Raw genomic sequence first — 22856 nt, 5'->3', positions numbered from 1 at the left:
TGAAATGAATCTCCCTGCCCATAAAAAGACGCTTCCTTAGATGATTATGAAATACACTAAGTCCTGCCATAAGACCACTTGAGGGTGTAGAGTTTTGAATGTGCCATGGGCTTAATTTATTTGATTCTACATCATCCACATTCCGCGATGAATTCCTCCTTTCGCCTATGACTCAAACGTATAGTGAGTTTAAGGCAGAGTAGGTGGAAGGGGCGAGGTCCATTAAAAGGGAGGACAAACCAGTTTTTGTCTAGAGGGTGTGTTAGTAGTGCAGTACTCCACCGACCTGACAGGCCTGTCCCTCCATCACACCGAGGTGGATCGGACAGACAGAGCTTTTGACACGAACCACGCCATAGTCTGGCCGGAGTCACCGACACAGAGACATCTCATCCCCTTGTCTCCCCAGCCTGAAGATGCCCCTCCATTCTACCCTGTCAGGCGGGAGCGCCAAAGCGGCCAAGGGCATCAACACACAGTACGACGGGAAGTCTTTTGAGGAGCTGAGGCAGGAGTGTCTGAGGAAAAACACCTTGTTTGAGGACCCCGACTTCCCTGCCATTGATTCCTCTCTCTTCTACAGCCAGAGTGTTCCCATCAGCTTTGAATGGAAGAGACCAAAGGTATGTACAGTACAGTTTAATGTTGGTTTTCTCTCTTATCCAGAGAGAAGTACAATGAGTGAGCTGGAATTCAGAGTTTCAGATGATTGCACGTTGACAGGACATACAGCAATATGCTGTTCATAGACGTTGCAGGTCTCACAGCTGAACTGTCATCCCAAGTAGCTTTCAGCCTGAACCAATACATTTGTTTAGAAATGTCTCCCTTTAAAAACAAAGTTGTCATACAAACAATAAAATACCATGTGACAAGGAAGGGAAGAATTAATCCAGCATGACTGTTAAACCAGTTTTACAACAAAATATGGTAAATAGGCTTATGTCAAAGGAAAGCATAGGGGCAGCATTCTTGTTTTCAAGTTCTGTGAGTGATTAGTTTCATGCATAAATGTCAGTACTATTAAATAGCAAGAATTTTGTAGAACATTTTCTTTCCAGACATTTAGCATAAAGGCATTGAACTATTTTAAGGTTAGGTTGAGCTCAGATGAAAAGTACTGATAATCATTTAGACATCTTTAAGAGAGCTTGGAAATTATGAATTCTTTACATAATCTTAATGTGACGTTCTTCTATGTCTATAAATGTCAATGATTCAGATTGTTTTTAGAATGCAAAATCTGGATACAGATAATTGTTTTGTCAAAGAGAATATTTGTTTTACATTGACAGACCTACACAGTAATGTGTGAGATTGAGATGCAATGCTACCCTGAACAATGGAGAAAATCACCATTAGGGAGAATTACTATTAAAGGATGCATTTCTCTGTAGGGTGTTCCTTGCAGGTAAATACCTCAGCTGCCTTCCTGTGGCGTGGTCTACTGTGTGTGTGTGTGTGTGTGTGTGTGTGTGTGTGTGTGTGTGTGTGTGTGTGTGTGTGTGTGTGTGTGTGTGTGTGTGTGTCAGATTAAAAGTCCAGGACTCCCAGGAATGTCGACACACCTACTTGTGTCACCTCGCCCGTCAATTCTCAAAACAAGAAAAAAAAAGCAGAACTAACCAGTACCTTTCCATCTTTAATCACCTGACATGGTCTGTTTCTGATCCTTCTAGGAGCTCTGTGAGAACCCCAAGTTCATTGTTGGTGATGCCAACAGGACAGACATATGTCAAGGACAACTGGGTTGGTACTCAAAAGAGCTATAACTACTACTAGAAATGCACTCTGTCGAGGTGCCAACTTGTGCGCAAGCAGAGCGCGCAAGTACTGCTACTAACTAATGTCGATTTACAACTGCTGTTCTAAATCCTTTAGACCCGTTATTGACCTTTATACCAATCACTTTAAAAGCTTTTTGTATTTTTAATATTGCCTGTATCAGGCCTACATACTGTAAGCTCACAGACTAATCTTTCATTCTAAGATCACCTTTGCATACAGTGGTTAAAACACACTTGTTTTGTCACTCCAGGGGACTGCTGGCTCCTGGCAGCCATTGCCTCCCTGACCCTCCATAAGGAAGCCTTGGCCAGGGTCGTACCCCATGACCAGGGATTTGACCACAGTTATGCTGGCATCTTCCATTTTCAGGTACACTTACCTGTATATGTCAGTGATATGCTGCAGCAAAGTAAAAATGAAATATAAAACCCTTGCCTCTTAAATTAATCTCATTGGTTGTCATAATTTTACCCATATTTTCTAGACGGCATCATTGATACTTTGGAGACAATATATGTAATATGTTTTTCACACTGTTTCAGAAGTGAGCTGTTACATTTGTTATCTGCTTCTCTTTCAGTTTTGGCGTCACAACAAATGGCTGGACGTAGTGGTGGATGACAGGCTGCCCTCTGTGAGGAACAAGCTGGTTCTGGTCCACTCTGCCTCAAACAATGAGTTCTGGAGCGCTCTGCTGGAGAAGGCCTATGCCAAGTAATTTTGCACTTCAGTCTATTAACCATATTCACACGACGGCCATTTTGCTATTAAGCTAATAACGCGCTGGATTGGAAAATATCCCAACCTGAACATATGACGTGAGAACAAAATGGCCGCTGTGTGAATATAGTCTATATTGGTAGACCTATTGTAGCCTGCCCAAAGATGGCTAAAGATGGATCCCTTTATTTTTCTATGTCACCTTCCTTCCTTTCCCCTCCACTACTAGGCCTACTTGTTTCAACACATAAAGTCTCCATAATATCCTCTTCTTCTATACCAGTGTTTCAAACTCTGGGTCAGACTCAAGCTTGAGCTAAAAGGTTTGGGAACAACTGTTCTATACCACTTGAAATCATCTCCCATTACTATCCCACAGTTCTTCATGTGACCTTTTGCCTGTCTTGTAAAAAAAGACTTCTGGCTGGTGCATATTTGTTTACTTTTTATTTACATACTGCATAGTATCCTACTGACATTCTGCAGTGACATGAATATTTCTTTCTTTAAGTAAATGTAAACAACACCTAAAGACAATCCCTTTTTACAAACATTATACAATTTATTTGTTTATCCACTAATAACAATGTCATGCACCCTTTATGGTAGATTTATTTTTGAGCCTTTATGCCTTTATTATAGCTATAGGACAGTAGGCTGACAGGAAATGTAGAGAGAGACATGCATGGGGAGTGACACGCAGCAAAGGTTGTCGAGATCGGGACTCAAACCCATGCTTAGAGCATGACACATAGCAGAGAAATTACATGATATAATACAACGTACATAGAATACTCCTTAACCATTTCAACCCTATAGATCCAATTTTGGACATGTCATTACAGGCAAAAATAAAGGAAAAAAGAAGCCAATCCAAAAGCTTGCAATATGAATGATATGAAATGATGCATTGTGAGATGGCAGATCGACTATTTTGGACATCATTTAGAATGTCTTGTGGTTAAGGCTTAAGTGGTTAAAAGATCAGTGTTTTCCCCATCCTTTCAGATTGTATGGCAGCTATGAGTCTCTGAAGGGTGGCAGCACAATAGAAGCCATGGAGGACTTTACAGGCGGTGTGGCTGAGATGTATAACACCAAAAAAGCTCCACCTACCCTCTTCAAGACCATGAAGAAGGCCCATGACAGAGGCTCCATGCTGGGATGCTCAATTGATGTAAGGACCCCTAAAGCGGCTTGATCTAAAGATAGGAATATACTATTATTATAGTCGAGTACATATGAACAATGTACATGAGTCAAATTGCATAGAGTAGTAGAGTAAATGGCGGAGTCAGGTTAGAGTAAATGTGTTTAAATGTAAATTTAAAGTTTTAAGTTTTAAGTTAAGTACATTTGTTTTACACTGTCCCATGATCATATGGCAGTGCAAATGCAAACAAAGGCCTGATTACTAGTGGTTGTCCCATGTGCAAAACACCTTTTACAATGGTGGAAATTATGAGTACCTGTTAAAACTATCCCCATTAAACACTGTTTAAGCTGATTGCTCCATCAGAAAAAAAGGCTAGTGTAATAATGTACAATTATAATTATTACAATTTAGGCATTTAGCAGACGCTCTTAATCCAGAGCGATTTAAATAAATAAAAACTCACAAAAACATGGCATGGCAAAACATGGCAAAAACGTAGCATAATGAAGTACTTCATATATGTTCAAAACCATCCTGGATTGGGCCTTTAAGATGAGCAAAGTGGGTTTCACTTTCAGCAGAACTTTTATGTATTTTTGCTGTCCTCCAGATCACCAGCTCAGCAGAGTCGGAGGCCCAGACTGCCAGTGGTCTGGTGAAGGGACATGCTTACACGATCACAGGACTTGAAGAGGTAACGCACGCACGCACGCACGCACGCACGCACGCACACACACACACACACACACACAAACACACACACACGCACACGCACAAGAAAAACAATATTTTGTATTTTATTGTGGAAATGGAATCGAATTCAGAGTTGTATGTAGTTATATTACATAGTGTTTTTGTCTCAAAACAGTGAAGTTTAGATACTTATGCCTGATTTATAATTTACTTTGTCATGCAATGGTGCCACATGCCAAAAATAGCTGATCTACAAGTTCATAATTAACGTGTTGTAGCTTTGATAATTCTATCATTAAATTAAGCATTACTTTACTCCTCAGGTGAATTACAGAGGAGGGAAAGTCAAGCTAATCCGGATCAGGAACCCCTGGGGACAAGTAGAATGGAATGGACCCTGGAGTGACAAGTACGTTTAACTATTCACAAACTGCTAAGAAAACCTAAACTGTAACTTTAATGATAAATTGACCAGTCTTGTGACCTGATCTCTTCTTTCATCGACAGATCCAGAGAATGGGACTCAATTGACAGGTCTGAGAAAAAACGTATCCTTCAGAATTCCATGGAGGATGGTGAATTCTGGTAAGCCTCAATCAATGGAATAAAGCAAGGATTGCACAGATGTGCAAACTCATAAAGGTGTGGTTAATAGTAAGCGTGCTTCCTCTGGATGCCTATAATTTTGTAATAATACAGTTCTGTTCAATTCCGTCAAACTTCACAGTGACTTAAAATCAAAAGCGGTAATCTCGACAGCAAGTTTATGTCTTGCTTTGTCCTTTTATACGTGAGGTGCTGTAGTGAAGCCATCTTCTGTACTGTATGTTAGCAGTGTCCAGTATATGTGATGTCAAACTCTAGATATTTGGTCATTTAGGTGTCATTAGATGTTATTGATTTTGACTTTGATTTCAGGATGGAGTTTGAGGACTTCAAAACCAACTATGACAAGGTTGAGATCTGCAACATGACCCCGGATGATTTGACTGACAACACCAAGCGCCACTGGGAGGTCAGCATGTTTGAGGGAAACTGGATCCGAGGCTCTTCGGCAGGAGGCTGCAGGAACTTCATTGGTAAGAAGTTAAGAACAGGGTCAAGCATCAGGACATCAAATGTTTAATGTGATTAACCAAAGGGACATTGGTTCTTTTCTCTCACCCGCTACCACATGGAGGACAAAGTTCAGGATCAGCCACAGAGTGGTGACCTACTGGTGACCTCACCTTCTTCAAACTGAAAGTTGCACATAAGAGACCAAACATTGGACCTTCCACTTACAAGACTCTATACGAATCACCATGCCACCCTTTAATCTCACATATCTTTTCGGCTAAACTCAGTGAAACGGAACAACTTAAATGCATGAAATCCTCCTCCCTCTAGGTTTGATTTTTAAAAAGCATGGCATTCCCCTACCACTTCTATGCAGATGAGTCGCAGATCTACATGCCCCTGAAGAAAAATTAAAAGCGTGAATGGCCCTATAAACTTCCAAAAATGTAATGTTTCAGATCCAGGACTGCCTGTGACTCCTCCTCTCTGGATCTGGGCCCCCTGCAGCCATTTTTAAAACCGGTGGTCACTAACCTTGGTGTCAAATTGGACAGTGATTTTAAGCTTCATGGCAAACAGATTAATTCTGTTCCAATCCAGTTTTTATCAGCTGAGACTTTAGCCAAAGTCAAGTCTGCTCTTTGCTGTAACCTCTTCTGATTTTGAACGTCTTATCCATGCTTTTATTTCAACCCGACTCGACTACGCACTTTATGTTGGCTTTACCCAAGCCTGCTTATCACAATACAGTTAGTTGCAGGGGCACGGAAGTATGATCACATCTTCCCGATTCTCGCCTCCAGGATCCAGTTTAAGATTTTAATGTTTGCTTTTAAGTCTTTAAATGGGTTGGCACCATTGTACATATCGGAGCTTCTACCTCCCAAATAACCTACAATGGTCTTGAGGTCACTTATTAAGGTCCCTAAAACAAAGCTGAAGTCCCGGGTAGAGATCATTTTCTGTTGTAGCACCAACACTGTGGAACGATCTTCCACCTCATGTTAGAGCTTCCCAAACCTCGCCTGTGTTTAAATCACATTTGAAAACTCAAGTGTTCTCCTTGGAGTTCGAACATGCTGAGAGTTGCTGTTTCCACTAGGCATTATCTTAATGTTGCCTGTTTATTGTGTATTGTTCTTTTGCTCCGGGTATCTTTGGTTAAGAGTGTACAGTACTTTAGCTCAACACTGTTGTTTTACATGTGCTGTGCTCTCTATATAAAGTGGATTGGAAGGAATAATAATGGTTAGCCACTTAAGCCCTTTGTTCGTGCAAAAACAGCGAAGAATATGCTATCTAGAATAGCTGATCTTGTATTTTCACAATTGTGGAGAATTTTGGAAATGTTTTGCCTATAATGACATTCACGAAAAAAGTGGCTTAGAGGGTTGAACATTGTTGGTCATACATGTACTTGTACATGTACTTGCATATAACACACATGTGTGACATGTTCTAACGTCTAAGTTTCACCATGCTATATAGACACATTCTGGACCAATCCCCAGTTCAAGCTGACGTTGGAGGATGCTGATGACGAGGATGATGTGTGCAGTGTGGTCATCGCCCTGATGCAGAAGAACAGACGTAAGCTGAGGAAAGAAGGACTGGACATGGAGACCATCGGCTTCGCTGTGTATGATGTGAGACAGATTTTTTTTTTTATCTGAAACTTCTTCTTATGTGATCTTTGTATGATGTTGATAGGCAACACCTGACGAATTTGAATCCTGAAAAGTAACATGGCTGAATACATGATATGAGGTGTAACAACGTATGATGCTACATGTGAGAAATTGGTTAAAGTTACTGCAAAACAGATACTGTATGACGTGTTGGACTGAAACCACACTGAGAAGAACACAGGCACAGACCGATAAAAACAGAATATGTGGGCAGGTTTAGTTAAGGATCAATTTAGAACTGTGTCAAATTATCAAATGTAAAAGTATATGAGACAGGATGTTGAAATCTACCCCCACCCCGCTTCTCAGGCTCCCGATGATGCGGACCACTTGGGGAAGGATTTCTTCCGGTACCATGCATCCAAGGCTCGCAGTAGGACCTATATCAACATGAGGGAGGTATCGGAACGCTTCACCCTACCCCCTGGGAACTATCTGCTGGTCCCTACCACCTTCCAGCCTCACCACGAGGCTGACTTCCTTATACGGATCTTCTCTGAGAAGAAAGCTGGAGCGCTGTGAGTGATTAGTTAGACGTCTGTAAATATGGACAAAGAATAAAATTCCAAAGGAGGAGGGCTAAAAGATAAAACACCTCTAAAAACCTCAAAACTCAAACAACAAAGAGAACACAACTGAATAACATAAGAACAAAAGAGAAGTGTAATTTCACAGGCTTTTGTTCTATCACTATCACAGTGGTTGCTATAGGCAAGGCCAGGTGGAACACTGCTTCTCAACGTTTAGATCTGTCCTGACTCCTGTCCCAGACAACTGGAGAGCTCTCGATGGTTTATGATGTAGCACAAGATCAGAAATGTATTTGGGCCCTAAACTGTTCAGTGCTTAATTTATGAGCCAACAGTAGTAATATGTTGAAATCAGTTCAGAAACCAGTGTAAAGACCTGAGAACTGGATTGAGGGCTAAGGCCAGGGCAGATTAATCTGAGTGGAACGGTCAGTAGTGATTGATTATGGTTACCTGGTAAAGACTTGTGTAGACTGACATTATAGCCACAGTGAAAACTGAAAATATGTTTGATTGGTGATGATTTCTTATCCTACACTCACCTACAGAGTTCACTCATATTGTAAAAAAGAAAAAAGAAAAGGGAAATTAAGCCACTAACGTTCTAATAATTATTTAATAATTGGACCTTTAGCTGCTATATTGTTATTATTGTGACATGGTCATTGTGTATAGATTAGAAAGTAAAAACTGCTAAATTGTGGTGTTATTCTACAGAGAGATGGGGAGTAATGTTGATGCTGACTTGCCGGATGTAAGTAGATCAGTTCTTCACCCAATAATGATATTCCTTGTATAATACAGGATGTAAGTTTATTTTTTATTTACACATGCTATGCTGTATTTATAATACAAAATGTCCATATCACACAGCCACCCATGCCCAGTCTCCCTGAGGAGGAGAGCGACGAGGAAAAGGGTCTGAGGAGGCTGTTTGATCAGCTGGCTGGCTCGGTGAGTTAACATTAAACATTCTCATGTTTGTTGAAACATGGTTTCAACAAAATGAAATGAAATATTTAAGTATTTAATAACATTTAACCACTCTCAACCTGGCGTCGTTGTTTTGGGGAGGTCATTACATCACAGGCAATCATTTTCAAACAGAGATTTTCAAAAATAGCAACAAAATAATCGTTTATAAGCTCCAAAGGCTTTGTGATTTTTTTTAAAAATCTATCAATTATAAAATATGGCTTTAATAAGTGGTTCAAAAAGTTGAGATGGAAATGTAAATTTCATGCGATATACAATTTCTGCTGCAGCTTTGGAAAAAAATGTATAAGCCAAATCAAAAGTAATTCTCAGTCCATGAGATTATGTAATCCTTCAATTCCAGTACAAAAAGAAATAAACAGCAAACTAGCGATTTAGGTTTCTTAATCTCAAAACAATGGTGTGGATGTGTCTTCCCTATGTTGCATAGACTAGGTAGACCATATTCACACTAGTCACAGTGGCATTTATTTACAATCAGACAGGGGTGTAGTTACCCAACCCTAGTAGAAGAATGTAACACAAACATGACCTCCATGCGATACTGTAAGGTTCTAATTTTAGGTCAAGTGTGATTCACGTGAACTGCACCTTCAACATTATCTTTTACGATTGTATTTCCAGGACAAGGCCATCTCTGCCAGAGAACTTCAGCAGATGTTGAATGGAGTGCTCAGCAGAAGTATGCATCGTCTTGTTTTGTTGTAACAACATAGTCATACTAGCCTGACTGACACTCAGTCTGAATTTTAATTGTGTTTCACTTCATTATTCAATCGCCAGGACATACTTTTTTTAATGGTAGCGATTCAGAAAACACCAATCCCATGTTTAATCTACATTACTGTGTTGCTCTGTAAAGTACTTTGTGATAAACTTATTTGGAGTGCTTATATTCAAGTTAAACTGACATTGCTCGTTGAATTCTGTTCCATGATTGCTTTTGGTTTTCCCCAGGAAAAGAAATCAAATTTGATGGCCTCAGTCTTAACACATGTCACAGCATCATCAACCTAATGGATGTATCCTTTTATGCTTCTTTGAGCGACAGTTCTTTACTGGATGAGAGATTACAGTGTAAAGATGAACCCCTTGGCATTTAAACTAAACTAAACTAAATACAGCTTCTACTTTGCATATCCTCTTGTTTTCAAATGAACACTATTCCTGTGAATGTCGAGATACTGTGATTGCATTTCCCTTGACAGCAAATCAGGTGGACAACACAGGCATGTTGGAGTTCCAGGAGTTCAAGGTCTTCTGGGAAAAGATGAAGAAGTGGATTGTATGGGTTCAGATATTTCATGATATTTGTTAAATGTATCTATTGGCGGATTGATGTGTTATGAATGAGAGTGGGAGAGGTTGTGAAACATGTGTCACTGTTGTTCCAGATGCTCTTCTTGTCGTTTGATACGGACCGATCAGGAAAGATGTCTTCCTACGAGCTTCGCATTGCCCTCAAAGCCGCAGGTGAGATAGAACTCTTTAGCATTACGAAAAGATTATACCCACAAGTAAAATGATCTTCTTCTACAATAACTGCAAATATATGTATAGACTGGACGATCGGGTGGCACAGGAGTAAGGGTTTCACCCACCACCACATACAGTAGGGCTTTGAATCCGCTCTGCGGGTCAGTAGTGACAGGGGCTAAATGGGAGAATTTATGTAAAAATTGTAATGTAAAATAATGACAATTAGTTATTTTTTCTTTGTTCATATAATTATATTTGTATATTTCAACATTTATCAGGATTATGTTTTAGAGTTGTATCATTTATACATTTATATTTCACTTTCCTCACTGTAAATCACTTGCTACCAAATTTCTGTTGTGGAGAAAATAGAGAATGTCAGTGCCAAGACTAAAATAACGGTAATGGGTCGCACACACCAAGACTGCATTTTATAGTTTTTATTTTTGCATAATGGAATATAATAATAATAATATCCAGCCTTCATCAGTGTGGAGAGTTTGTGAATGTCAGTCCCTTTTAAAGGAGTGGTAATAGTGCAGGTGCACCTAATCACCACTGATCACCTCACCTCACCCGATGGGTGATTACAGACTGGAATTGTGTTATAAAGTCTCTGTGAACAATCCACAATGTGACTAGTAAATACATCTTATAAAATATACATATATACAAAAAACAATTATATCATTGTTTAAACAAAGCTAATGTAGGTCGCTGAGGACATCAGGCCTTTCTGCCGTTCATAAATCAGTTACATACATTAGAATAGAGCAACAAGCCAAGACTAACAAATAATATTTCTTTTGACCAAGGCATGCAACTGAACACCAAGCTCCTGCAGTTGCTTGGCTTAAGGTTTGCTGATGACAGCTATGACATTGACTTTGACGACTACCTCACATGCATTGTTCGTTTGGAGAACATGTTCAGTAAGTACACCCTTCCTGTAACAACCACCTGTCCTTCCTTGCATCATTCACACCATATTCACACAGCAGCCCTATAATGTATGTATTTATCATAATGTATGCTAGACTGGGCCTCAAAGCAGGGTGGTATCTCATAACGATCTAATAGGCAGATTGCAGGATGAATCCAAGTGATTTCAGTGAGCTCTTGGCCTTTCTGCGAGCTCCACCATTAGGCCAGACTTTCCACTTCCACCCAAGACATTTCAAAATGTAATAGGCTTGCTGCCATGAAACTTTCTAAATGCATTCATGCTCCCTGAACACCTAGCTATCCATTTCAGCTACACCAGCCTGTGGCCTTTACTCTAGCACCACCCTCAGGACAAAATATGTTAGATTTGCACACAAGATTTCTCATAATGTTTGGCCAGTCTAGGGGCTGCCCAGCTGTTTCTGTCTTGTTTCTTTTGGTTTTGTAAACAAACCTTTTGTTTGAGTACCATAAATATGTAAGTTGCTGGAACGTCTTATAGACTGACTTTGCTTCCTCTACCAGGAGTTTTCCAGGCGCTGGACAATGTCAAGCAAGGAAAGGTGAACATGAACATAATGCAGGTAAAAGCTCATTAACAGTCAAACAGCTGTATTGCCATCATTGTACATTTTCAGTAAATGTTCAGAACGTTTATTTTTCCTTTTAATCTAATAATATTTTATTTATAGCAGTTGTGATAATGTTATTTTCTTCTTCCTGCAGTTCCTTATGTTGTCCATGAACGTCTAAGGATACCCTTGAAGTCAAATGAAAGAAGAACAAATAAACATGGGTGCAATGTGTTGCATACCCTTAAAATGTGTGTGCGCACACAAATACATTCTTATTTTATTTCTTACTTAAAAGCTATTTTTATACTTTCTTGTTGCCTATTGACATGAAAAAGTATGGTGAAGATCAGAGGTACTGTACTGTGAAGTGTTTACCAGACAGGGGGAATTTTGTATTGTCATTACCTATGTTGTGCTGAACAAGTTGTCTTCTATCCACTCTGCAAGAAGTTTACCATTAAATCTGCTTTGAGAGTAAAACATGTGTCTTGGCTGGGTGTAACACATCAGTGTCATCACTCAGAAATTCATCTCCATGTTCCACATAGGTTTGATTGATTGAAAAATGTATTAACAGTATACAGAATGGGTACATTTCAAACGAAAAGCACAAGTCAATACAGACTACACAACCCACACTCCACCCAAGTGTAATTGAGCTTTAACAGCACATCAATGTCATCAAACTCACCTAAGCCAAACATGGATAAGGAAAGTAAGGTTCAGTCATATCAGAAAACTGGTTTTGAACGAACAGCCTCCAAACTAAAGAAACACTAATTGTCGCTGATAAATCGCTCAACAACCTTGGGAGGTTTGCTATCTAATGTATGTGATTATAAAATGTAGACTGTAGTATACTGTATAACACAAGACTTTTGAGCCCTGTTCCAGGACATGGAATATTTTCTCATATTGCTCTGCAAACAGCTTCAATTTCCACTGGAACCTGAGGGACAGCATCTTAGTTGTGATGATAGTAGACTAAACTGTAGAAAAGTGTGTCTTGCCTTCCTGTGCATCTGTCTAGTGTCTTTCCCCCCCATTCAGGTAATTTGCTCATATTATGTGTTTGTATTTGGGTGCCAAATGTGTCAAATCTAAAATAATAAAAATGCCTGTTTAGATGTTATTAGAAGTTAATATTGATATTAAACAATATCAATATTATGTCAGCCTCCACAAAGTTAGATTAAATGGTTTAATAAAAACCAAAGACACAGTTGAAATCAAAGGACAGGATACATTTATTTACATGAATGCCTATATTCTATAATAAAGGGTTTGGTTTGTTTCTAACTATTTACAGAATTTTGTAATTAAGAATATAATTATGTAGACCTTGTTACGAACTGTTCAAGTCTAGGGGTTTTACTGCCCGTAACATGTATGAAAGAACAACACGGCTCATAAAGAGTATCTGCTTTAATACTCAGTTCAACAATAAATAACAAAGTGGCTTAAGTGCATCACAAACTGATAGACAGAATGGCTCTGTGAGCCCAAAATGTGTAGTATGACTTACATGACTGGATGGATCAACAAACACTCTAACAGACAGACAAATGGAACTACAACTAAACCTGACATGAAACACATAAGCAGTCGGCTGGAGGGACGGCCACACGCTGGACACAACGCTTATCACCTGCAGGGGACAGAAGCAACAACCAGAACCAGGCAACATAATAGGCACTCCTATAACCTAGTACCTGCTAAACAAGCCTACTAATAAATATATATAGATATGATCACATTAGCATCATCATGTTGTAAGTAAGGAATAGAGCGTCTCTCTCTCTATGCAGCATTGATGGGGGTGGAGGGGGGGGGGGGGGTGGAGGGATCTCAACATAAATAACAAATAACATGTATGATCAATCAATCAGTTCTAATAGGCCTACTTACTGACTGAATTACATCTGAATAGCAAAGCAATATTGCCCCCACCCCCCCACCAACGATGATGATGGTTACTGCTTTCATCATAGTTAATAGTTATACATTAGCATGTGAGAAATGACAAGTTACCTTATATAACCACTCAGCCAAGACAGCCATCTTAAGTAAACAAATTAAGAGAGGTCCAGGTAATATTAACATATCTATGGCCAAGTTGCCAACACATTTGACTCTTGTGTTATATTCTTGTGAAATATTCAGTAAAGTATATAAAAGAGCTCAAAGGGTACATATTCAGTCAACTATTAAAAAAAAGGAGCTCAGACACTCTTTGCACAAACAGCCAAACACTCAACTCTCACCCCGAGACAACTCACCCTGAAAGTGAAGACAGCTCACCCCCGAAATTGAAGACATCTCACCGGGGTGAGATGTCTGGTGAGTTGTCCGGACTTTCGGGGTGAGATGTCCGGACAACTCACTTGGAGGTGGAAAAAGGGTGAGTTGTCTTGTTACCCATCAGATTTTTTTCACATTATAGGTAAACAGTGCTCATATTTTACATTCTACAGACCAGAAGACAGACAGGTGTTACTGTTTAGACATATCTCGTGTTGTGTTTATAGACGGCTGCGTCCCCTCTCAAAGGAGCACTTGCCCAGTCAAGCAAACTGAAAGCAAACTCCACCTGCCCAACATTTGTATTCACCTGCCAGAGGCAGGTGTACGTGCAACCCTTGTGTCAACGGACGCCTTAGTCAAAGGTCAACACTTACGTACCTCTGCAAAAGATGAGTCACTGACAGGCTAAAAAGTACCCCTGCACTTTATAGTGGTCTCTGCGGCTGAACAACCAAGGGCTGCAACACTGGCTGTTACATGATGCCACTGTGGGTCTTGTAGGGCTGGAGGATGTAGCACACCGTCCTGGAAATCAACCTGGAAAATAAACAGAATATTATTTATCATTAACAGATGAATCTGGTTTAAGACCATACAAAATAAATACATGTAATTACATACTTACTGATTATATCATGTGATACTATAGTTTCTTCATATGTACTTGATTATAATTGAGTTGAGTTTAATGAGATTTAATAATAAATAAATAATTGTCTTGTATATTATGTTCCAAATTAGGCTACTCATGTTAAATCAAGTGATGTGACCTGCAAACGCATGAGTGCTTTTGAAGCCTGTTTCACCGTGCATTGTATTGCATTGTAAATAATAAATTCTCGCCATTGGGGCCATTTGAATCATATGTCCCTAGATATGAGATCTCAGTTAGTATTTTGGAGTTACATGATAGCCTAATCATCATGGCATGTAACGGACCCGGTAGCCTAAGAGTTATACTGTATAGAGTATATCTCAATATTTAGGACAATTCGGAGTTACCTTAAGTGCGACGTGCCTATGGAAGGTAGGCTAACTAGTATGCCTACTCAACGCAAACCTGAACAAAGGCGGGGACAGTTACAAGGCCCAGGCCCCAGGGTACCAATGTAGTGAGACTGTGGACCGTGGTACTGTCATAGGAGGAGCAAGACGGGCTTTGCTTGCTCGGTGCATAGAGACTCGGTCACGGTGTCATCATGGCAAGAACTTTGCTAGCGAGCTATGTTATAAGTTTCTGGAACTCAGAACTCGTCTTGGTTTGAATACAACCGAACCGAAACAACAATGCAGGATCAACAAGGGCGGGCTAGCTACAGTAGTTTTAACTAGTTTACTTCCAGAAGGGGTGGATTGGATGTGTTGTTCTTGGCAGTTGGTTAAAGCTTCGATGAGTGAATTCGGTGAAATACTGTGACTGTTTCATGTAATCAATTCCGAACAGATCTCCAAACCTGCTGTCATGATATTTTGTCCAGAGTCTTCGCGTCACCAGGCTTTCCACCCTTCAACCAATGAGCGGCGTGCCTTCCGCGGCAGGTTGGCCAATCAGAGGAGGCGCGCCTCAACCAATGAGCGGCGTGCCTTCCGCGGCAGGTTGGCCAATCAGAGGAGGCGCGCGTGAACGTTTAAATACAGAAGCTGCAGAACTTCTCTTCAGTCAGTGTTAGTTTTCAACAGCGAGCATCTGACTCACCGCCGCAGCGGTGCATACATTAACGGTTATCAGCATCACTCGGTTTGCTAGTGTTACTTTTGCAGCGGTGCATACATTAACGGATTATCAGCATCACTCTGTTTGCTAGTGTTACCTTTGTTAGTTAGTTGTTGTTTTTTGTTTAAGTTTCAACTGTTGAGAGTGAGACTACAATTACCATGGAAAACGCTGTTTTTCATCCCGTTTTTGTTGTGTCCTCGGAGAATTTCCGCAGTACGGTGAGTAAACTAAACGTTGCCCAGTTTTTCCGTGTCGTTAAGCAGCATTATGCTTGGTTAACCCCGGTTAAATCAATGTCAGCAGAATGTACCTCACTGTTGCCGCTCCTCGATCGTGTCGCAGACCGATATCTTTCTAGTCGACAAGAGACGTGTAACCCTTAACGGTTGTTACATGATGTCGCGCTTGTCGACCAGAACAGATATTAAAGCCGATAACGCGTCGTGTTAGATAGTTTTGGCGAGCGCTGTAACGGTTACATGTCGCTTGTCGACCAGAAAGATATCGACATGTAACCGTTGCATGTCGCTCGCCGAAACTATCTAACACGACGCGTTATCAGCTTTAATATCTGTTCTGGTCGACAAGCGACATCATGTAACAACCGTTAAGGGTTACATGTCGCTCGCCGAACCGATCTAACACGACGCGTTGTCGGCTTTAATATAATTCCGGTCGGTAAGCGACGTGTAACTGCAAACCGTCGCCTGCCAACGGTGTCGCAAAACGACACTATCAGATATGATAAGTGATGATTTCCTGTTTTGACTATATAGTTGTGTATATTCGTACGTCTCTAATTGTTTTGATGAATTTGTAAATGGTGGGCCCTATTGTAAACCAGTGTAATGCTTTATGGTGTCATCCACTCACAGTTAACAGTTGTTGTATTGAGTTGTACTTTAAATGTACTGTAATTATGCAAACTGTTAATAAATCAATCTCTGTTCTGGTCGCCAAGCGACGGGGCGCAGACGTTGGTCGGATCGTAGCCCTGAAACATGACTGCCATGATAATCATCATGATGATTATCATGTCATGTTTCAGGGCTAGTCGGATCGATGACCCGCCGGTTACATGTCTTATTTTTTAACATGAACTTTGCGAATCTTTAAGTGGATTTTTTACGTTGTTTTTTTTTCTCCAAACGGATGATTTACTGTTTCTGTTTTTTAATGTTCCTGAACAGTGGATGAACGTGGAGAAGGAGAACCGTGTACACATGGGGAATGTCAACGTGCATGAACCTGGTCCAAAGAGAGCTGCTCTTGGAGACCTTGCCAACAAGGTGCCTAACACGAAGGTAATATATTTAAATCTCAACCTTTACAATTCCACAGACTCCAGTTTGCTACTTGTTTTTACACTTTTAAATCACTTGTGTTCATTTAAAACGACAAATTGTGTTCAACTTTAGTGAGTCATACCTAACAGAAGGTTCCCTCTGTACACTCAGGTCAAGGCCCTGGATAGTGTCTACACAAGAACGCTGCAGATGATCCCTGGTGTACCATGGGTGGACCACATCCGAAACGTGGACCTCTACAAATGCCTCCCGGGAGTCGCGGACAAGCTCAGGGAGAGAATGACGAGGATGGCTGGGCACTGTGCTAGGCACCTGAAAGTGATGGCCAACAGAGTCGCACGAGGCACAGTTGGATGGGGAGACGGGCACATCACCTATGTAGACACACTGCAGCGTGACAGCAGAGCTGTGAACACTGCAGAGCTCCTGATGATGACTAGGAAGGTGTGGAGAGCATCCATCCTGGAGTCCCGAGTAAGTTTTTGCTAGTCTGCACTGTAGAATTGCATATCATCGCTATCAGTATTTGTATATTGTTTTTTTATATAAATTATTGTACAAGGATGGGTTTTGACTTTTTTTTTCTCTTCAGAGGACTGGCGCAGCCATACCTTCAACCAAAACGACCGTAGAGGACATTGATGCACGAGACTCGGAGATGCCCCACCTATGTTCTGAATATGTGAAAGACATATATGCATATCTTATGGATCTAGAGGTATGTGATGCCAGAGGCATGTTTTTTTTTTTACTACATGATGCGACTAAGGTTGTTGTCACAGTCATGACATTTTACTTTACTTGAATTTCTTTTTGGCTTTTAGGCTTTGTAAACTAATGCATTGGATATATTGTTTGTACAGGTAAAGCAGGATGTCCGACCCGGGTACTTGAAGGGCTACAAGATAACAGCACACATGCGAGCTGTCTTAATCGACTGGCTGATCCGGCTTCATTCCAGTTACCAGCTGCAGCAGGATACACTCTATCTCACAGTTGCCATCTTGGATCGTTTTCTGCAAGTAAGGGCAATTTACTAATTTAATTAGTTTGCCATTTAATCTGCTCTAGTGTCTTTTTTTTAAAATTATATAAATCTTTTTTTAATTAGCTGTTTTGATGTATTTCAGGTTCAGCAAGTTTCACCAACTAAGCTCCAACTTGTTGGTGTCACTGCCATGCTGCTGGCCTCAAAGTATGAGGAGACGAGACAAATGGACGCCCTTAGGATCCAGGAGTTGGCTGACATTACAGACAACACCTACACAACCACTCAGATTAGACAGATGGAGTGGCTGATGCTAAGGTCTCTCAACTTTGAGCTGGGGCGCCCACTGCCCTTGCACTTCCTCAGGAGAGCATCCAAGGCTGCAAGCGTGAGTCATTGTTCCTCATTGTTTCACTAACATACAAGGTGTAGTGATCAGACTTGACCCTCTGAGTCAAAATAATCAAATATTCCAATAAACATTATGCTGTTCAGAGTTACTTTATAAAGCAACAAGAACATGGTCTAAATGAAAAAATAACGCATGATGTAGCAGAGTATTGTATGAAAGCAGGCCTTTTAATGTGTGTGGGTTTTGTTTTTCTTTTTTTCTAGTGTACCATGGAGCAATCTGAGAACCCATGTCTAACCGTGGAGAGACACATGCTGGCCAAGTATCTCATGGAGTTGACGCTCCTAGATTACGACATGGTTCACTACCGGCCCTCTGAGATCGCTGCTGCTTCACTGTGCCTCTCCCAGCTGCTGCTGGGTGGCCTGCCTTGGGTGAGTTGAATAGAATAAATGTATAATGTTGGCTCATTACAGACACTTTGTCCTTTGATTAAAGTTGTTTTTCCATGTGTTGCAGACTACTATAGAGCCGTATTGCACCACATATGATGTTCTTATTGATTGTTTTTCATGTGTTGCAGACTCCTACAGAGCAGCATTGCACAACCTATGATGCAGCTCACCTGAAACCGATAATGCAGCACATTGCTAAGAATGTCGTCAACGAGGGGAATACAAATTTCCAGGTGAGTTGGCAAACGAAGGCACTCATGTTCTCCTGTTCAAGCATCATGTTCACACTGATGCTTGGTTTACCTATGAACCTAGATTACTGAGACACTCGGACACTAGCTTTCCGCATGTGATGTCTGTGTTTACTTTAAGTTGCTCTGGACAAGGAGCATCTGCTAAATGCCTTAATTGTAAATTGGAATATAATGCAGTAAAATGGGGATGTTCACATAGATTAATATTACTAAAATAAAATATATATTCTCCACTAGGGTTAGTATAATGTAGAGTTATAAAGCTATTTTCTTTTTAGATAATTCAAATCTTTCATGAAATGGATACAATTAATTGTAATTATGCATGAGTCATAATAATCAAATATTCCAATAAATGTTTTTCCTACATCGGCGGTAAATTCCGCGATCGCGGATTCCTGTGGGGACTATATAATGGAGTAACATATGTTTAATAAATACATTAATTTAATTCTAATGCTAGTTTTCCCTCTCCACAAGGCCATCAAGATGAAGTACTCGGGGAGCAACCTGATGAATGTCACTCGCCTTTCTGAGCTGCAGTCATCTACGGTGAGGAGCCTAGCTGCGCCCCTGCTTGGCAATCCCTGAAGTTGAATCAGACTAGCCTGGAAACCAGACATCTGCCACACGACAAAGTGCCCTGGGCAGATATTGGTCTGGCACTACTCTAATTACATTTCGCTCACCCCAAGTTGTGGGTGACTAATCAGAGCCCGCTATTCAAAGTGAGATTTTTTTTGCTGTGACATTGGAACCTGGTCTGTAACCACTAACTGCCCCTTCTTCAACACTAATGTTCCAGATGTCTACCCAGTGATGTTAGTCTGGTCATGCCAGGCTAGAATCAGACATGCTTGCAGACATGTTGACTTTCATCTATACACTTACTGTGTGTATAATTTTTTTCTTTTTTTTGAGGGGGTGAGAGCCTACTCAAACACACTTTCTATGAATGATATGTGTTGTAAATAGCAAACTGGTAAGTCATGTACATTTTGTAAATATCTATGAATTATATGTGTTGTAAATAGCAAACTGGTAAGTCTCATGTACATTTTGTAAATATCTATGAATTATATGTGTTGTAAATATCCATTAATAAATCAGTTTGATCAGTTTGAACCATGAAAATTGTGGGTCTGACTCTTGAATTGGTATAATCTCCTTCAGTACTATGGTAATGTTTAAAAGAAAGTTGTGGCACTAGGTGTAATGGGGAAAAGGAATGAGGACTGCACACTTCTACACTACAGCTCCCAGAGTAGTTTATTTGAAATGAACGTTTCAACCCACAACAGGTCTTCGTCAGGTCCTGATGAAGAAAATGACTACTTAAATGTGTAAAAATCACACCCGTGTGAAGTGAAGGGCGCTCTTATCATCTTACATCGGGAACTGATTTATGATGTAATTATGAAAACATTGTTAATTTATTTAATGTTTGTTTAAGCAACGGGTGCTAATGTTTGTAGTCCTCAAAACAAACATTTGATTTTTCTTAAACCTAGTTGAAAAACAAAGCCATATATATATATAGGAGGTCTCTCAAAAATCAGACCCTAAGTGAGTGCAAAAAACCTCAGCTTCCCATCATGCACCTGTGCCCAGTGTGAAGCTCAACAATGCCACTGTCACCTGTTTACCACAGACATAGGGAGGGCCGGTCATAGCTGGGCATTGGAGTGGCAGCACCCTATGGTTGTACCACTCAAACTAAGCAAATAAAATCATTAAAGGGTGAGGGGGATTTGAATTAGATGGGGACTGCAAGTCAGAAGTCTGTTTTGAGGATGCTTTAAAACATTGGGGGCAGCTTTGATGTGACTCCTTAACCGAGTGGTCAGCTACATTTCAGGATATAATTTAATTGTTATAGGGCAGCCAATTTATATGAATATGAGCAGCACATTTCAAGGGTTAGGGTGGTCATCTGCTAGGCCTATATTTGACTATTTGGGGTTTTTGAGGGGTGCTAGCCTATACACAGGTTTAATGTTTGTCTTTAGTTCAATGTTTGTTTAGTAACCGCATTGACAATGAAGGGAAAATTTACGTCATGTCTCTTTATTGTTAATGGCGTTTAATGTTTGCACCGTTTGTTTTACATCACCCTTACATCACCTAATCAACATGAGAGAGACTTTAATAGCGCCCCTCACTTCACACTGGTGTGATTTTTGTTATACTTGTCACTCCACTAGGGTACATACATTTCAAAGACAAATTATATTTTGACTGAGTTTTGACTCAACTTCATTTTTGGAAAGTAAAGGTAGGCCTACATTGTGAATTAACCACTTAAGCCCTATTTGAAATACCATGAGTTTCAGTTGCACCACCATCCTGAATTGCTTGCCTACAGTATATGGATTGTAGTGTCCAAGCCCTATGCTTGAACACTGACGGCTAGGGAGACTGTTCAGGGAGTGTGCTCAAATAAACTGAAAGTCCAAATGTTGTCCGTTGAGTTCACAAATATATTTATTAGCAGATCTGTCACCTCAACAGACAATAAATACTTACATAAAAATCAGGATATAGTCGTCTTGCCAGAATGTGAGCCCAGACATGTTGAGTACCCTAAGGTTTTATCTTGTTGAGTATGGGTCCCCAGCATTTAGAAACTGCCGGATGCTAACTTACATATGTTGGGCAAATATGTTCGTTTCCAAAATGCTCTTTGAGCAGCTGCTTTTCTCTCTGGTAGCCCTGTGATGGAGGCAGATGTTGGCAACTTTGAACCAGGTCTTTTGGATGCCCTCTTGTATATTGCTCCAAAAAATGTAAACCGTCACCATAATTAGGCCTATCTGTCTTTTTCTCAATTGCACTCTCAAATGCCCTGATAAACCCTTCATATTGTAATGGGTCCCCGTCATAAATTGGAATGTCTCTGAGACGGGTGTCAAAGTGGAATAAAGGTTCTGCTTGACCACTAGAGCTGTTATGTCATTCTGTCTTTGCAACACATTGTAAATATCACCTTGATTACCAACATTTGTTAACAGGGAGTGAAGTATGAACAGTATGACCTTGAACACCTTTTTTCATTTGACCCAGTACATTTTCAGTTTGCACATTTTGACTGAGGAGAGGGTATTGCATTGATGGAGTTTGCCTGGGGAGTATTGAGTCAGAGGAGATTTTTCATAAATTGATTGTTTTGGCCTCACAACCTGTGGCTGGGAGGGAGGCTTTGTTTCCTTTGACACATTTCCTTTGTGTCGAGGTTTGACCAGGTAAGTATGTGTTTGTATTTGGATGTAATGTAGACTTTTCCTTTTGAGCAGCAGCCCCCTTTTGCATATCTGAGTTCGTTCCATTTGACACTCTTGAACTGCTCCTTGAGCTCATCATCTCTCCAGAACATGGGCTTTTGCATTGGCTGCTGCCAGCTGAGTCTCCATTTCCAGCTGCTCTTTTTCTCTTCTCAACTTTTCCTGTTGCATTCTGAGCTGTTCTGGTTGTGCTTCAATTTGATGTTTCTGCTGTAAGCCAGCAACCTGCTCCATGAGAACTGCCTTTTCAGCCTGGGCTATAATGCGAGCAGATGAAGATGTTGATGCTTTTGATGCAGTGGATTTGTGTGTGGACTTTGACTTTGAAACATTTGATACACTGTCATGGGGTCCAATATCCATCAGCATCCACAGCACAACCTTTCACCTTCAGCAATGGCATGTATTTGTGATTCCCTTTCAACAGAGACATGCATGTGTGGTTAATTTTCAAATAGCCAGCATTGTACACTTTGCATGAAATCATTGCATGCACACATTGTTGGGTCAAACCAGTAATTTTGTCTTTCAAGTTCACCTGAGTGACCCTCTATGTGCTGTCAAATCTA

The 22856-nt window shown here is 40.4% G+C and overlaps 2 protein-coding genes across 3 annotated transcripts; both read left to right on the top strand.

The window, feature by feature from the left end:
- Window positions 1-281: 281 nt before the first annotated feature.
- capn9 (calpain 9) lies at window positions 282-11924 on the top strand. Its single transcript, XM_079499141.1, has 20 exons — window positions 282-623; window positions 1680-1749; window positions 2039-2157; window positions 2369-2502; window positions 3517-3685; window positions 4275-4358; window positions 4681-4766; window positions 4865-4942; window positions 5276-5436; window positions 6905-7062; window positions 7414-7622; window positions 8352-8388; window positions 8508-8588; window positions 9255-9312; window positions 9588-9652; window positions 9847-9915; window positions 10025-10103; window positions 10925-11041; window positions 11580-11638; window positions 11781-11924. The coding sequence occupies exons 1-20, from the start codon at window positions 417-419 to the stop codon at window positions 11805-11807; spliced, it is 2067 nt and encodes a 688-aa protein (XP_079355267.1). The 5' UTR covers window positions 282-416; the 3' UTR covers window positions 11808-11924.
- Window positions 11925-15752: 3828 nt separating this feature from the next.
- LOC306922019 (G2/mitotic-specific cyclin-B2-like) lies at window positions 15753-20097 on the top strand. 2 transcript variants are annotated; one of them, XM_079499376.1, is made up of 9 exons: window positions 15753-15868; window positions 16841-16954; window positions 17108-17431; window positions 17550-17675; window positions 17821-17979; window positions 18088-18333; window positions 18573-18731; window positions 18881-18985; window positions 19487-20097. In XM_079499376.1, the coding sequence occupies exons 1-9, from the start codon at window positions 15809-15811 to the stop codon at window positions 19595-19597; spliced, it is 1404 nt and encodes a 467-aa protein (XP_079355502.1). In that variant the 5' UTR covers window positions 15753-15808; the 3' UTR covers window positions 19598-20097. The 2 variants fall into 2 exon arrangements, with proteins under 2 accessions (XP_079355502.1, XP_079355501.1); XM_079499375.1 differs by having other exon boundaries at window positions 18561-18731.
- Window positions 20098-22856: the final 2759 nt, after the last annotated feature.

The sequence above is a fragment of the Electrona antarctica genome (genome assembly GCF_951216825.1).
Source record: "Electrona antarctica genome assembly, chromosome: 4".
In the NCBI taxonomy this organism is placed as follows: Eukaryota; Metazoa; Chordata; class Actinopteri; order Myctophiformes; family Myctophidae; genus Electrona; species Electrona antarctica.
The sequence above is the reverse complement of the archived record's forward strand: the minus strand, read 5'-3'. Positions and strand labels throughout refer to the sequence as shown.

What these genes read in the sequence shown, in the direction of transcription:
- capn9 (XM_079499141.1), top strand. Translation starts at nt 417, where the DNA reads ATGCCCCTCCATTCTACCCTGTCAGGCGGGAGCGCCAAAGCGGCCAAG. An exon ending in TTGATGCTGACTTGCCGGAT is followed by an intron (nt 8,389 to 8,507) that starts GTAAGTAGATCA and finishes CATATCACACAG; the next exon opens with CCACCCATGCCCAGTCTCCC. An exon ending in TGAACATGAACATAATGCAG is followed by an intron (nt 11,639 to 11,780) that starts GTAAAAGCTCAT and finishes TTCTTCCTGCAG; the next exon opens with TTCCTTATGTTGTCCATGAA.
- LOC306922019 (XM_079499375.1), top strand. Translation starts at nt 15,809, where the DNA reads ATGGAAAACGCTGTTTTTCATCCCGTTTTTGTTGTGTCCTCGGAGAAT. An exon ending in CGGAGAATTTCCGCAGTACG is followed by an intron (nt 15,869 to 16,840) that starts GTGAGTAAACTA and finishes GTTCCTGAACAG; the next exon opens with TGGATGAACGTGGAGAAGGA. An exon ending in AGGGGAATACAAATTTCCAG is followed by an intron (nt 18,986 to 19,486) that starts GTGAGTTGGCAA and finishes CCTCTCCACAAG; the next exon opens with GCCATCAAGATGAAGTACTC.